The following is a 13,535-nucleotide window of genomic DNA, read 5'->3' on the forward strand; positions in this document are numbered from 1 at the left end:
TTATTCTGGCTAGACGGGTGACCTGGTTGGGCCCGACCAGGTCAATCGGCTGGTCACTGGCTAGCCACCTAGGCTAGTCACCTAGTGGCTTTAGGGTCAAGCGAGCACTGGGAGACCTGGTGGCTCCTATCGTCCTGAAGTCACCCTTGTCAGGGTCCCTTGGTGGTTACCTGCGTATACTCTCCTGCTACCTCTGGGGTCGCCAGTGGTGTTTATCCCTGGCATATGACCTCCCCTTTTTGGACTCCGTGGTGGGTGGAGGGGTGGGAGAATGAAGTTCATGGAAAATAATATGGGTGACAAACAAAAAAAATGTTGATGACACTGCCACTGTCCCATGAAGTTCTCCAGACTGCTCCACCCTCATAGCCACTCTACAGCCTTTCCAGGCCACTGGTGACTTTCCTCCTTTGCCCCAGCGTTCAACTGGGACTAGGAGGAGGCCACGTCTGGTTGGTTCGGCTGTCGAGTTCGGCTCAGATTATACTATGTCTGAGCATTTTGCCAAGTATCTGGTGCTCAGTTCCTCCACAGGTGGATCTGTGCTGGATACTAATATATTTGAGTTACACCGTAACATTATTTCAGCATGTGAGAGAGAACCCCGAATAACCTCACAGGGCGATGGAAGCATCCTTATAGAAGTATTGTCTCCTGAAGAGAGCTTAAGATTATTGAATTTGACCTCAGCTTCTGGATCAGAGGTTTCCTGCACTCCACACAGTACATTTAATCAAAGTAAAGGAGTGATTTTTTCGCGTGATCTCCTTCGATTCTCGGAGGCCAGGTTGTTGGAGGAACTGCAGGCTTCAGGCGTGGTGAAAGTTGAACGCCTCCAGAAGAAGATCGACGGTATTTTAACCCCGACTCCAACATTGTTCCTAACATTCAACAGATTGACACTGCCTACATCTGTGAAGCTCGCTTGGCTGTCACTTCCTGTGAAGCCATATGTGTCTACCCCAAGGCGATGTTTCCACTGTCAGGGATATGGCCATGTCAGCAAATTTTGCCGCCATGCACAGGCTGGACTTCCTGGTATTTGTGTTTCTTGTGGTGGATCAAGCCATTCCAACGACTGTACAGGACCTATTAAATGCTATCACTGTGGAGGTCCTCATGCTGTCTCATCAAAAAATTGTCCAAGATTCTGCCTTGAAAAGGAGATCCTATCCATTCGTACACGTGAGAGGGTTTCATTTCCTGAAGCCAAAAGGAGAGCCCACACACTCTTCTTTCAGCCGGGAATTACCTATGCTTCTGCCCTTTCTAGAACACTAATGCGACTCCCAGTATCTCAGAGGCAGCCTCAACCCTCTCCAGTACCCACAACTTCCACTCACTATATGCAGAATGCTGTCCCCAAGGTTAGTACTGCAGGTAAGAATGATGTTTTCCCAACTGCTACTCTGACTGTTTCCGCTCCCACTTCGGTGACTGACGACTTGCACACTTCTGTGGTGGTGGCAGATGTCCACGTTGATCGGACTTCTCCCGTCGTAGCCAATATGCCTGAGACTCCATCTGCACCTGGTAAACGTCACCGTTGCTCGTCAGAGTCCTCTGATTCTGAAGACCGGCCACCTAAGGTCTCTGTTGTTGACCCTTCTGTTAACACCTCTCCTGTTCCCTCTCTTCCTAAGGTTACAGTTAGGGAGCCCACTCCTCCACCTGCCTCGAAGCCTATGGCTTCGGCAGAGGTGAGTTCTGGGGCGGGCTCCTCGTCGGCTGTCCGGCCCTCACTGAGTGGGGAGGGCAGGAAGCCATCACCCTCTCCGTATTCAGAGTCTTTAGATCCTGAGAGGGCTCGGTCGCTTGCTGCTGAGAGGTCTGACAAGACAGAAACTGCAGCTCATGGTCCGCCTGTGAACCAGTCCCAGCCCGAAGAGGATGTTGGACGGACCCTTAGTGCTTCGGATCCAACACTCACGATGTCACCTTCACAGGGTTCTGACCCTGTACAGTCCACTTCCACATCTGGAACTTCTAGTGGTGCCACTGGCCGCCCTGCACTACCAAGGGCTCCATCCAGGCCACCTTCCAAGCAGGCTGGTGCGCCACCTCGAAAGAGGAGTACTCTCGCTCCAAATGAAGTGCCAAAGCTGGCTGCAGTGCAGTTGGCTGATCCTGCTACTTCCTCTCCTCACGATGAGGGGGGGACGATAGCGGGGATTGCGGGGAAGAGGAAGCAGCATTTGGCTGCTTCACCTCCCTCAAATCAAAAGAAGAAGCCAACTACTATCACTAAGACGCCATTAGTGTCCTATGCTGGTGGCTCTACGCAAGTGTCCCGTCTTCCAAAGCCGAAAGCTGGCCCTGTAGCCAGCCCTAAGAAGACATAACGTTCTTAATCCTGCAGTGGAACTGTAGGGGTTTGCGAGGGAACTGGGAGGAGCTACAGCTGCTCCTTAAGGAGATGCAGCCATCCTGCATCTGTTTGCAGGAGACTATGTTAGGTGACAGTTATATTTCCCTACCAAGGGCTATGCCGGTATCTTTTCTCCCTCTGACCCTGCAGGAGGCCATCGGGATGGTTGTGCCATCTTCTGCCATTCTGATGTGCCCTTCACTTCAATTCCCCTGCGGTCCCCCTTGCAGGCTGTGGCCATTCGGCTGCACCTGGGAAGGAGGTACACTGTGTGCAATGTATATTTGCCCCCCGCTGAGGGGGGTCACCTTGGCGTGGTGGCGGGGCTTGAAGCGTGGCTGGCAGTGCCACCAACTTTGGAGGCATGCCTACCTTTGTAGGGTTCGGCATTTGTCAGTGTCATGGACCAAGCACCCCCTACATCACTGGTAGAGGAGGCCTACTGGTGATGTGAGTCCCTGCCCATTTGCCATCTAGGGCGGGACTGTTGCCTCCCCACGTGTTTGCCGTGCGTGGCGTCCCGTATTGCTGGGAGACGGGAGTCCTGGAGGTTGAGTGATGCTGCATGGTGCGCCCTACAGCTAGCAATACACCTCTTTGGTCCCTTATTCTGGCTAGACGGGTGGCCTGCTTGGGCCCGACCAGGTCAATCGGCTGGTCACTGGCTAGCCATCCAGGCTAGTCACATAGTGGCTTTAGGGTCAAGCGGGCACTGGGAGACCTGGTGGCTCCTATCGTCCTGGAGTTACCCTTGTCAGGGTCCCTTGGTGGTTACCTGCGTATACTTTCCCACTACCTCTGGGGTCGCCAGTGGTGCTTTCCCTGGCATATGGCCTCCCCTTGTTGGGCTCCATGGTGGGTGGAGGGGTGGGGGAATGAAGGTAGTTTTTTTCTAATATGGCCTCTAATAAAATTTTATCAGCTGACGACCCTGGTTCTGTCCCTGACCATCCTTTACAATCTCCCTCCTGTGCACCTCCTGTGCCTTTGGCTGGTGAGGCCCATATTGCCACCCTGGAACCATACCTACCTGGTTCCAGTGGTTTACGGTCAACGGCCACTACAAAGAAGAGCCGGACACACACAACAACATATAGTGGACATGCCCGTGAGGTCCTGCCGGGTGTCTTTGAGAGGGTTGATTTTGCAAGGTACTACACCATTCGTACTTTGGATGGTCAACCTATTGGCAATTTGGATATTTTTACTGTTCATCGGCGCATTATGTCAATCTGTGGGAGAGAGCCGAAGATTTCACCTCAGGGGGATGGTAGCCTACTAGTGGAGGTTACATCCCCTGAAGAGGGTTCCCGGCTGGCTGCCCAGTGTAAGGACCCGGATGCGCTGTTTTCTTGTGTCCCTCATGCTTTTTTCAATCAGTGTCGAGGTGTTGTTTTCTCCAAAGACTTACTTCGCTACAGTGAAGAGAAGCTCCTTGAAGAACTCCAGGTCCACAGGGTTGTCAAAGTTGAGAGGTTTCGGAAGAAGATTGATGGTGTACTTACCCCAACTCCATCCTTGTTGCTGACGTTCGACTGTACTGTTCTCCCTTCATCCATCAAGGTGGCTTCGTTGTCCCTTAGGGTCAAACCCTTTGTACCAAACCCACGACGCTGCTACCACTGTCAGATGTACGGGCATGTTGGGCGAGTCTGTCGTCGTTTGCAACAGGGCCTCCCAGTGGTGTGTGTCAGTTGTGGAGAATCCACTCATGCAGGACAGGACTGTCCTGGACCTGTTTGTTGTTTGCACTTTGGCAAGGCACATCCTGCTTCATCTAAAGACTGTGCCCGGTTTTGCTTGGAGAAGGAGATCCTCCTCATCCGTAATCGGGATAAAATAAGCTTTCTGAGGCCAGTAGTAGAGCCATGTCATCTGTATTCCGTAACGGAGTGTCTTATACGTCAGTTTTGTCCGGTCATAGCCGTCCTCATCGTCCTGTCCAGCAGCAGACTCGAGTTCCTCCTGTTGTGTCAGCTCCTATGCCTTCATCTGTTGATCCCATGCCAGTGCAACAATCTCCCGCACTTGAGACAGTTGCCGCTACAGTTCAAGACTCGACCTCTACATCTATGGTATTCCCTGGTAGTCATGGTGCACATTCTTCATTTGCTAAACGTCATCGTGGTTCCTCAGAGTCTTTGAGTCTTGAAGATCCTCCAAGCAAGGTGTCGGTCGTGGAGTCCACATCCTCTGTAGATAGTCCATCTGTGCAACAGCCCTAAGACCCTGCTTCTGGGTCTTTGGGGGCTTCTGGGGTGTCAGGTCAGTCTGGCACCTCTTCCTCTGGGGTATCGGATGTTCCTCCTCCGGTTACCTCTGAGGATCCTGTCCTGCCCCCTCCACGTTTGGAGGCCAGGACCCCAATTCCTCCTGCTCGACCTCTTGGTTCACTGGGGGCCCCGGGCAGGGTTCGGAGTAGCTCTTCCTCTCCTGCTGGGCAGCGACGGGTGTCTGTGAAGTCTCCCAACACTTCGCAGACCCCAGGCCCTCGTTCTAGCCATGCTGCTGCCCGTGGCAAGCCTTTTAGTGGGCGTATCCGCATTCCCAAGAAGATTGTCTCCCAGGGTCGCTCAGTGGTTTCCACTAAGTGACCCTTTCTTTTGTGTATATAGTTCCTCCATTTTTAAATTTTTAGTATTTTTTTATGGTTTTCTGTTTGTCCCTCTCCCCTGCCCCTTTTTATTTCAATAGTTTTAATGGCTAATATTATTCAGTGGAACTGCCGTGGTTTACGAGCCAACTGGGAGGAACTCCGTTGGCTTCTGGCTGAGTATTTACCTGTGTGTGTTTGCCTACAAGAGACAATGGTTGGTGATGCTGCACCTCCCAGTCCACCTGGTTACCAGGTTTTTTATTCAGATCCTCTTCCTGGACAGGGTCATGGTGGGGGTGTGGCTATTCTAGTACGCAGTGACATACCTTTCACTGCTGTGAATTTTAACACTCCACTGCAGGCTGTTGCTCTCCAGATTTTTCTTCCCCGTCGTTATACTGTGTGCTCTTTGTACTTCCCTCCTAGTGCCACTATTGAGAGGGTTGATCTTGAAAATCTTATTCGTGCACTTCCCTCACCCTATTTCTTGCTGGCCGACATGAACAGTCATCATCCCCTGTGGGGTGGCTCCACAGCTGATGCTAGAGGTACTATGTTAGCCTCCATTGTGGAGGATGTGGACCTGTATATTTTAAATTCTGGTGAAGTTACTTACTTCCATAGTCAAACGGGTATTTTTACTTCTATTGATTTGTCTCTGTGCTCTGCAGGGGTAGCCCTGAATTTCACATGGGCTGTGTTACCAGACTTACATGCCAGTGACCACTTCCCTATTTTATTAAGATCAACACAGAGTGAGCCTCAGCGTCGTAATCCCCGCTGGCGCTTGGATAGGGTGGTCTGGCTGGTTTTTGAGGAGCTGTGTTCCCCAAACCGATGTGTGGAGGATTTTGTCAGCACTGATGCCGCTGTTGAGTATTTCACAGACTTACTACACTCGGCGGCACTGCAGAGTATTCCGAGAACAGCTGGTCACTTTCCTTGCCGCCCAGTTCCCTGGTGGACTGATGAGTGTGCTTCTGCTGTTCGGGCTAAACGTGCTGCTTTCTCCCGACTTCGTCGTCACCGAGGTGACCCTGGTTACTTAGCGGCATATAGGAGGGCCCGAGCTCATGCCCGGCGGATTATGAAGGAGGCTAGGAGGAAGTCTTGGGCATCATTTGTTTCTTCAATTTCTTCACAGACTCCTCTCACAAAAGTGTGGAAATGGGTGAGGAAGATTTCAGGGAAATTTCCATTCCCTCTCCTCCTGTTTTATCTCATGCAGGTGTGGTCGTGGTTCATTCTTCATCTGTTGCCGAGATATTTGCAGCTCATTTTCCTAATGTCTCTAGGAAGGATACCTCATCCCCATCGGCACGCCGACGACGACACCTGGAATCTTTGGGCATTAGTTTTCCATCTACTGCGGAGGAGTCGTATAATGTTGCTTTTTCTACTTCTGAACTTCAGACGGCATTGTCGCAGTGTCGCGACTCGTCTCCAGGCTTGGATGATGTCCCATATGCTTTCTTACACCACTTACCTGATGCAGCCCTTCATTTTCTGTTGTCACTGTATAACAGAATTTGGTGCAATGGTGGGTTTCCGACCTCATGGGGTGTTGCTGTGGTTCTCCCCATCCCTAAGCCGGGTAAGGATCACTTGCAGGCCACTAATTATCGCCCTATCTCGCTGACATCTTGCCTTTGTAAGGTCCTCGAAAAGATGGTGAATAGTCGGCTCGTGTGGTACTTAGAGAAGGGTGGTTACTTGTCTCCAGTCCAGTGTGGGTTTTGGAAGATGCGGTCGACCACAGATGCTCTCCTTTCTTTAGAATCTTCCATCTGCCAGGCTTTTGCAACTAAGCAGCATCATATCACAGTGTTCTTTGATTTGGAGAAGGCATACGACACTTCCTGGCGTCATGGTATATTGCAATCTGTTTTAGAGTTTGGTCTCCGTGGGCAACTCCCCACTTTTATCCGGGAGTTTTTATCTAATCGTTTTATTCGGGTCCGAGTCGGGAGTGAGCTGTCTACTGCACGTCCCCTTGAGGATGGTGTGCCACAAGGGAGTATACTAAGCGTTACCCTTTTCGCAGTGGCAATTAACAGCGTTATTTCTGTGCTCCCTGATGGTGTTCGTGGCTCTCTCTATGTTGACGATTTATCAATCTCTGTCACTGCCTCACGGATGTCAATGGCAGAAAGGAGGATGCAGATGGCTCTTAACCGTGTCTCTAGATGAGCTGATGAACGAGATATTCGATTTTCCTTCAAGAAGACCGTTGCCATGCATTTTTGCCGCGTTCGTGGAGTCCACCCTGACCCAAACCTTTTTTTAGATGGGCGTCGTATTTCGTGTTTAAAGGAAACACGGTTTTTAGGGCTGATTTTTGACAGCCGGTTGACCTGGGTCCCTCACTTGAGGTACGTAAAAGCTGAGTGTCTCAGAGCATTGGGTCTCTTGAAAGTTTTAGCGCACACATATTGGGGAGCTGATCGCAAGACCCTCCTCCTCTTGCATCAGTCTCTGATTTTATCCAAACTTCATTATGGATGTGAAGTTTATTCCTCTGCCTCAGAAGCCCGGCTTCGTATTTTAGATTCCATACATCATGCTGGTGTTCGTCTCGCCACTGGGGCATTCCAATCTTCCCCGATTTCGAGTTTGTTGGCTGATGCTGGTGTCCTTCCTCTAGACTTCCTCCGCTCTTCCCTTTTGATGAGATGTTGGTATCGCTTATCTCGTCTCCCAGACTCTGTGCCCTTTCTCAAGGTCTCTCAAGATTCTCGGTCACCTATTTTTGCCACTCGGCCATTCTTTCCAAAGCCCTTTGGTTTCAGGGTGCAGTCAATTATGTCTAGCTTCTCTGTTCCTTCTGTGCCGATCACTCCTCACCGTGTCCCGAGGGTGGGCTACTGGCTTCTCCCCAGGGTGACATTTTGTCGTTTCTTCTCATCCAGTAAGGCCTCCCTTCCTTCTCAGGTTTTATTTTCTCTGTTTTTAGAGCATGCCTCTTCTCATGGGGACTCCATACCAATTTATACTGATGGATCTAAGTCTGATGCGGGTGTGGGCTTTGGTGTGGTGTTTCCCACCTTCTGTCGAGGTGGGAGCCTCCCTGTGACTGCTTCTGTTTTTACGGCTGAGCTGACTGCTATTTTATTTGCCCTTCAGATTCTCTTCACTCTCCCCCACACTGCTTTTACTGTTTTTAGTGACTCACGAAGTGCTCTTTCTGCAATGGAGTCTTTTAATCCCTCTCATCCTTTGGTTTTATCCATTTTAGAGTGGCTTTTCCTTTTAGGGCGTCGTGGACATCGTGTACATTTCTGTTGGGTTCCAGCTCATGTAGGAGTGGCAGGGAATGAACGAGCTGATCAGCTGGCCAAGGCGGCAGCGGCTCGTCCCCCTCTTGCACAGTCCCCTTTGTATCGTCTGCCTGCTGCAGATATGCGCTCCTTTATTGCCTTCAGGTTTGGTGCTGTTGGCAGGAGCATTGGGATGCTGTGGGTGCCAATAAGTTGTGCTCGATTTGCCAGAAGGTGGGCTCATTCAGTTACCAGGGCTTCCCTCGTCAATGGGAGACTGCTTTGTGCCGCCTCCGCATTGGCCACACCCGTTTCTCTCACGGTTTTTTAATGGAGAGGGCTCCTCCATCCTGTGATGACTGTCTGGTTCCCTTGACTGTTCGACACCTGTTGGTGGAGTGTCCTAGTCTTGAGGATTTGCGGCATCGGTTCCTCTCTGACCACCAAACGGATGGTGGTGTGTATCATCTTTCCTCCATGCTTCGGGAGGATGCCTGTGTCTTGGGAGGGGCAACCCTCTCCTTTGTGAAGGAGGCAGGATCTTAAGGATATTTAGAATTTCTCCTTTTTTATTGTGTGGCTTATCCTGTTTTTTTTTTTTTTTTTTACTTCTTTGTTATACAGCGGCATATGACCCTGGCAGTTGCGCCGCCATGATTATTAGGGAAAAAAAAAAAAAAAATGTATATTTGCCCCCTAGTGCTGTGATTGTTCGTGAGGATCTTGAGGGTCTGATTTGCCAGCTACCTCGACCTTGTTTCCTCCTTGGTGATCTTAATGGACGACATCCCTTGTGGGGGGATGTTCTTTCTGATGCTCGGGGAAATATGTTGGTATCGGTAGTGGAGGATATGGATCTTTGTGTCCTCAACACCGGGGACCCTACCCACCTGCATGTTCAGACGGGTACTCTTTCGGTTATCGACCGTACTCTGTCCTCCCCTGACTGTGCCTTGGATTTTTTGTGGAGTGTCTGTAGTGATCTCCATGGTAGTGATCATTACCCAGTCTGTGTTTCGACTACTGATGATCCTCCGGCCCCTCGGGTTCCCCATTGGCGCTTAGACAGGGCAGATTGGGATCTTTTCAGTGACCTTAGTGCTACGCATTTGCCAGTGGCTTCTTTTATGTGTGTTGATAGTGCAGTGTCATATTTTACCTCCGTTCTTTACCAGGTTGGTTTGAGGGCGATTCTAAAAACGACTGGTTCGTTTGCTCGTAGGCCAGTGCCCTGGTGGAACAGTGAGTGTGCTGCAGCCCGCAAGGCCTGCAGGGCTGCATACTCCCGATATCGAGCTCACAGGCAGAGTAATTTTTTAAAATTACAATTTCAACGGGCTCGTGCAAAGTACCGATGGACCTTAAAGAATGCCCGACGTACTTCTTGGGCAGGATATGTATCTTCCATCAATTCCTCCACTCCTATATCCCAGGTCTGGAAGCGGGTACGTAAGATTCAGGGGAAATATTCTCCATCTTCCCCTCCTGTGCTCAAAGTTAGAGATGCCTTGGTGCCAGAAGCTAAGGAAGTAGCCACAGCCTTTGCTGTTCAGTTTTCTTCTGTCTCCGGGCGAGATCCATCTGCACCATATTTTGATGATCGTGCACGTCAGGAGAGGAGTGGGCTAAATTTTCAATCTCAGGGAGGAGAGGTATAGAATGCTTTGTTTTCTCAGCAGGAGCTACAGGCTGCTTTGGCATCTTGTAAAGACACTGCTCCAGGACATGATGGCATCCATTATGCTATGATTCGTCATCTAAAGGAGGGAGCCTTGGGTTTTCTGTTAGATCTACTCAACAGAATTTGGGAGGAGGGTGTGGTGCCTGCTAGCTGGCGTCTGGCGATAGTCCTCCCTATCCCAAAGCCTGGGAAGGACTTGAGTGTAGTTTCTAACTATCGCCCGATGTCCCTGATTTCCTGTTTGTGCAAATTGTTTGAGAAGATGGTTAATGTCCGCCTTGTTTGGTTTTTGGAGAATGGTTTTTTTTTAACTCAGTCTCAATGCGGATTTAGACATATGAGATCAACAGTTGATAGTCTTCTACATCTTGAGTCCTCCATTTGCTCTGCTTTTGCTTCGAAACAGCACCATGTCACGGTATTCTTTGACCTCGAGAAGGCATATGATACAGCTTGGAGGTATGGGATTATGTCATCCCTATACCGTTTTGGTCTCCGTGGTCGGCTACCCCTCTTGCTCACGAGTTTCTTATCAGAGAGGAAGTTTCAAGTGAGAGTGGGGTGTGAGCTTTCTCAAATATACACTCAAGAGGAGGGTGTGCCTCAGGGTAGCGTTTTGAGTGTTACATTGTTTGCTGTTGCTATCAATGGTATAGTTGGGGTTCTACCTCGAGAAGTACAAGGCTCCCTTTTTGTGGACGACTTCTCAATCTCCTTTGCTGCGTCCCGCATGTCTGTGGCAGAGCGTCGACTGCAGCTGGCCATAGATAAAGTCTCAGCTTGGGCTCAGGAGCGTGGCTTTCGTTTCTCTCCCTCTAAGACGATGGTTATGCATTTCTGCCGTGTTCGTGGGATGCACCCTGACCCAGATCTGTTTTTGAATGGCCAGAGGATTGCCTGTTCAGAGAAGGTTAAGTTTCTGGGCCTCACCTTTGATCCTCGCCTCACCTGGGTCCCACACCTTCGAAGCATTAAGACGTCTTGCCTTAAGGCATTAAATCTTATTAAGGTTTTAGCTCATACGACCTGGGGTGCAGACAGCCACTCCCTTCTCTTGCTCCATAAGGCTCTGGTGTTGTCCAAACTTGAGTATAGATGTGAGGTGTACTCATCAGCCACCCCTGCCCGGCTCCGTGTCTTGGATTCTGTGCATCACGCGGGCCTTCGTTTGGCTACTGGAGCATTCCGTACCTCCCCTATCCCAAGCTTACTTGTGACTGCGGGGGAGATGGGACTGGAGCTTCGACGTCAAGCCCATGTTGCTCGCTGCCGGTACAGGACCCAGCGTCTTCCACAGACGCCCACTACTGCATGTATTTTGAGTCACACTCACCACTCTTTTTTTACTCTCCATCTTCGATTCCCCCGTCCGTTTAGCTACAGGGCGAGGGATATTTTATCTTTCTTGGATCTCCGGCGTGGCCCAGTGCAGAGCATTGAGGTAAGTGAGATCCCTCCCTGGATGTTGCCTGAGGTGGAGGTTTGTTGCTTTCCAACCGCTCATAAGACTGTGACATCTGATCTGGTACTTCGCACCCAGTTTTTTGCCCATGCCACTGTGCATTCAGGATCAGTGCCAGTTTTTACTGACGGTTCCAAGTCTGATGCTGGCGTGGGATATGGGGTCGTCTTCCCTGATTTTAGCCAATGGGGCAGTCTTACTTCATCTGCCTCTATTTTTACAGCAGAGCTGTCTGCAATCTTGATGGCTGTGCACCTTATTTTACCGCATGAGGCTATGAATTTTACTATTTTTAGTGACTCCAGGGCAGCTTTGTCTGCCCTCGAAAATTTTAACTCTCCCCACCCCTTGGTTCTGAAGATTTTACATACCGGTAAGCTCTATTATCATAAGCGTCGTGGCCGGAGGATTTCTTTTTGTTGGGTGCCAGCTCATGTGGGTGTTTCGGGTAATGAGCGTGCTGATGAGGTGGCGAGGTCCGCGGCATCTCTTGTTGCTTCCCGCACACCTCTGCCTTTCAGAGATTATTTCCCACTAGTTAGGTCTGCTCTCCAAGCCTCCTGGCAGCGGGTTTGGGTTTCTCTTCCTGTTCCCAACAAGCTCAGGGAGGTGCAGAAAGAGGTGGGCCCCCGGACATTTATGCCATCACCACGCTCGTGGGAGGTTATCGTTTCTCGTCTCAGAATCGGCCACACACGACTGTCACATAGGCATCTTTTGGTGGGGGACCCTCCCACTTTTTGTGATGATTGTCTTGTGCCTCTGACTGTGAGGCATCTTATGGCTGAGTGCCCCAGTCTGGGGGATGCTCGCCGTCGGTCTTTCTCCAGGTTTCACTCAGGAGACGGGTTCTACCATCTCTCCTCCCTGTTGGGAGACGAAGCATGTGTGATCGGGGGTGCAACTTTCTCATTTCTTGAGGAGGCTGGCCTCCTCAAGATGTTGTAGTTTTACTTTAATTTGTTTTAGTTTTGGTTGTTTTATATCAGCGTGTTTTATATTCTTATTTTGTTTGTTTCATCGTTTTCTTTGTCTTGTATCGAGACTTTACCTTTTATTGATATTTCAATTATAATTGTTTTACGACGACAATGACCTTAGTTGTTAAGCCGCCATGCTCAATTTCTTCAATCAATCAATCAATCAATCTAGAATAGGGAAGCTTCAGGAACTGGGGTGTTGTATAATTTGTATGAACTCCGAACATACGGCCGCGGACTGTAAGACTAAATTAAATCTTTCCTTTAAATGCAAAAAAGATCATGATCATAGTGCTTTATGCCCTAGGATGAAAATTCAGGTTCCTAAACCTGCAAGCGTCAATATGACAATTGCAAAAGGGAATGCTCCATTAGTAATGCCAGTTGCAGTACCAATAGCAGATGTGAAAGTATAGTTTGAGAACAGAAATCAATTTGTATGTACCCTGTTTCATACGGGTGCTCAGAAAACTTTCATTTCTGCAGACATTGTGGAGAAATTAAAGTTACCAGTTATCGGCAAGGTAAATCTAGCCATTACAGGATTCTTGACAACTAGGAAGGCTCAGTCTTTTGATTTGGTTAAACCTGTAATACAATTAGGCAGATATAAATGCCGTATAACAGCAGCTGTGCTTGATACTATGGAGACAAGTATATTCATAAAGGGATTGAAGGAAACCTCAGATCATCTACAAAGCTCAGGGATAAAGTTGGCTACACAGAATGTGGATCAGATACTGTGGGTCCCATAAAAATGATAATTGGTTCTGATTATTGTGGAAGATTCCTACATAGGACTTTCAAAAGGAATAAGGAAGAGTTGTTCAAAAGTCCAGGAGGTAACCTTATTATGAGTCAGTTGCCTTTTCCAAAACTAGTTAAAGGAGAAGCCAAACTAGTAGACTCCCCACTGTAGGGGGTCACCTTGACGTGGTGGTGGGGCTTGAAGCATGGTTGGCAGTGCCACCTACTTGGGAGGCAAGCCTACCTTAGTAGGGTTCGGCATTTGTCGGCCTTGTGGACCTAGCACCCCCTACATCACTGGTAGAAGAGGCCTACTGGTGATGTCAGTCCCTGCCCATTTGCCATCTAGGGCGGGACTGTTGCCTCCCCACGTGTTTGCCGTGCGTGGTGTCCCGTAATGCTGGGAGACGGGAGTCCTGGAGGTTGAGTGATGCTGCATGGTGC

The 13,535-nt window shown here is 49.6% G+C and overlaps 1 protein-coding gene across 1 annotated transcript; it reads left to right on the top strand.

The window, feature by feature from the left end:
* Positions 1-10,239: 10,239 nt before the first annotated feature.
* LOC145395246 (uncharacterized) lies at positions 10,240-12,312 on the top strand. The gene has a single exon (XM_080268934.1). It carries the CDS (start codon positions 10,240-10,242, stop codon positions 12,310-12,312), a length of 2,073 nt encoding a protein of 690 aa, XP_080125060.1.
* The last annotated feature ends 1,223 nt before the right edge of the window (positions 12,313-13,535 follow it).

Source organism: Coenobita brevimanus, chromosome 30, assembly GCF_032717465.1.
Source record: "Coenobita brevimanus isolate Jiangsu-jjx chromosome 30, ASM3271746v2, whole genome shotgun sequence".
In the NCBI taxonomy this organism is placed as follows: domain Eukaryota; kingdom Metazoa; phylum Arthropoda; class Malacostraca; order Decapoda; family Coenobitidae; genus Coenobita; species Coenobita brevimanus.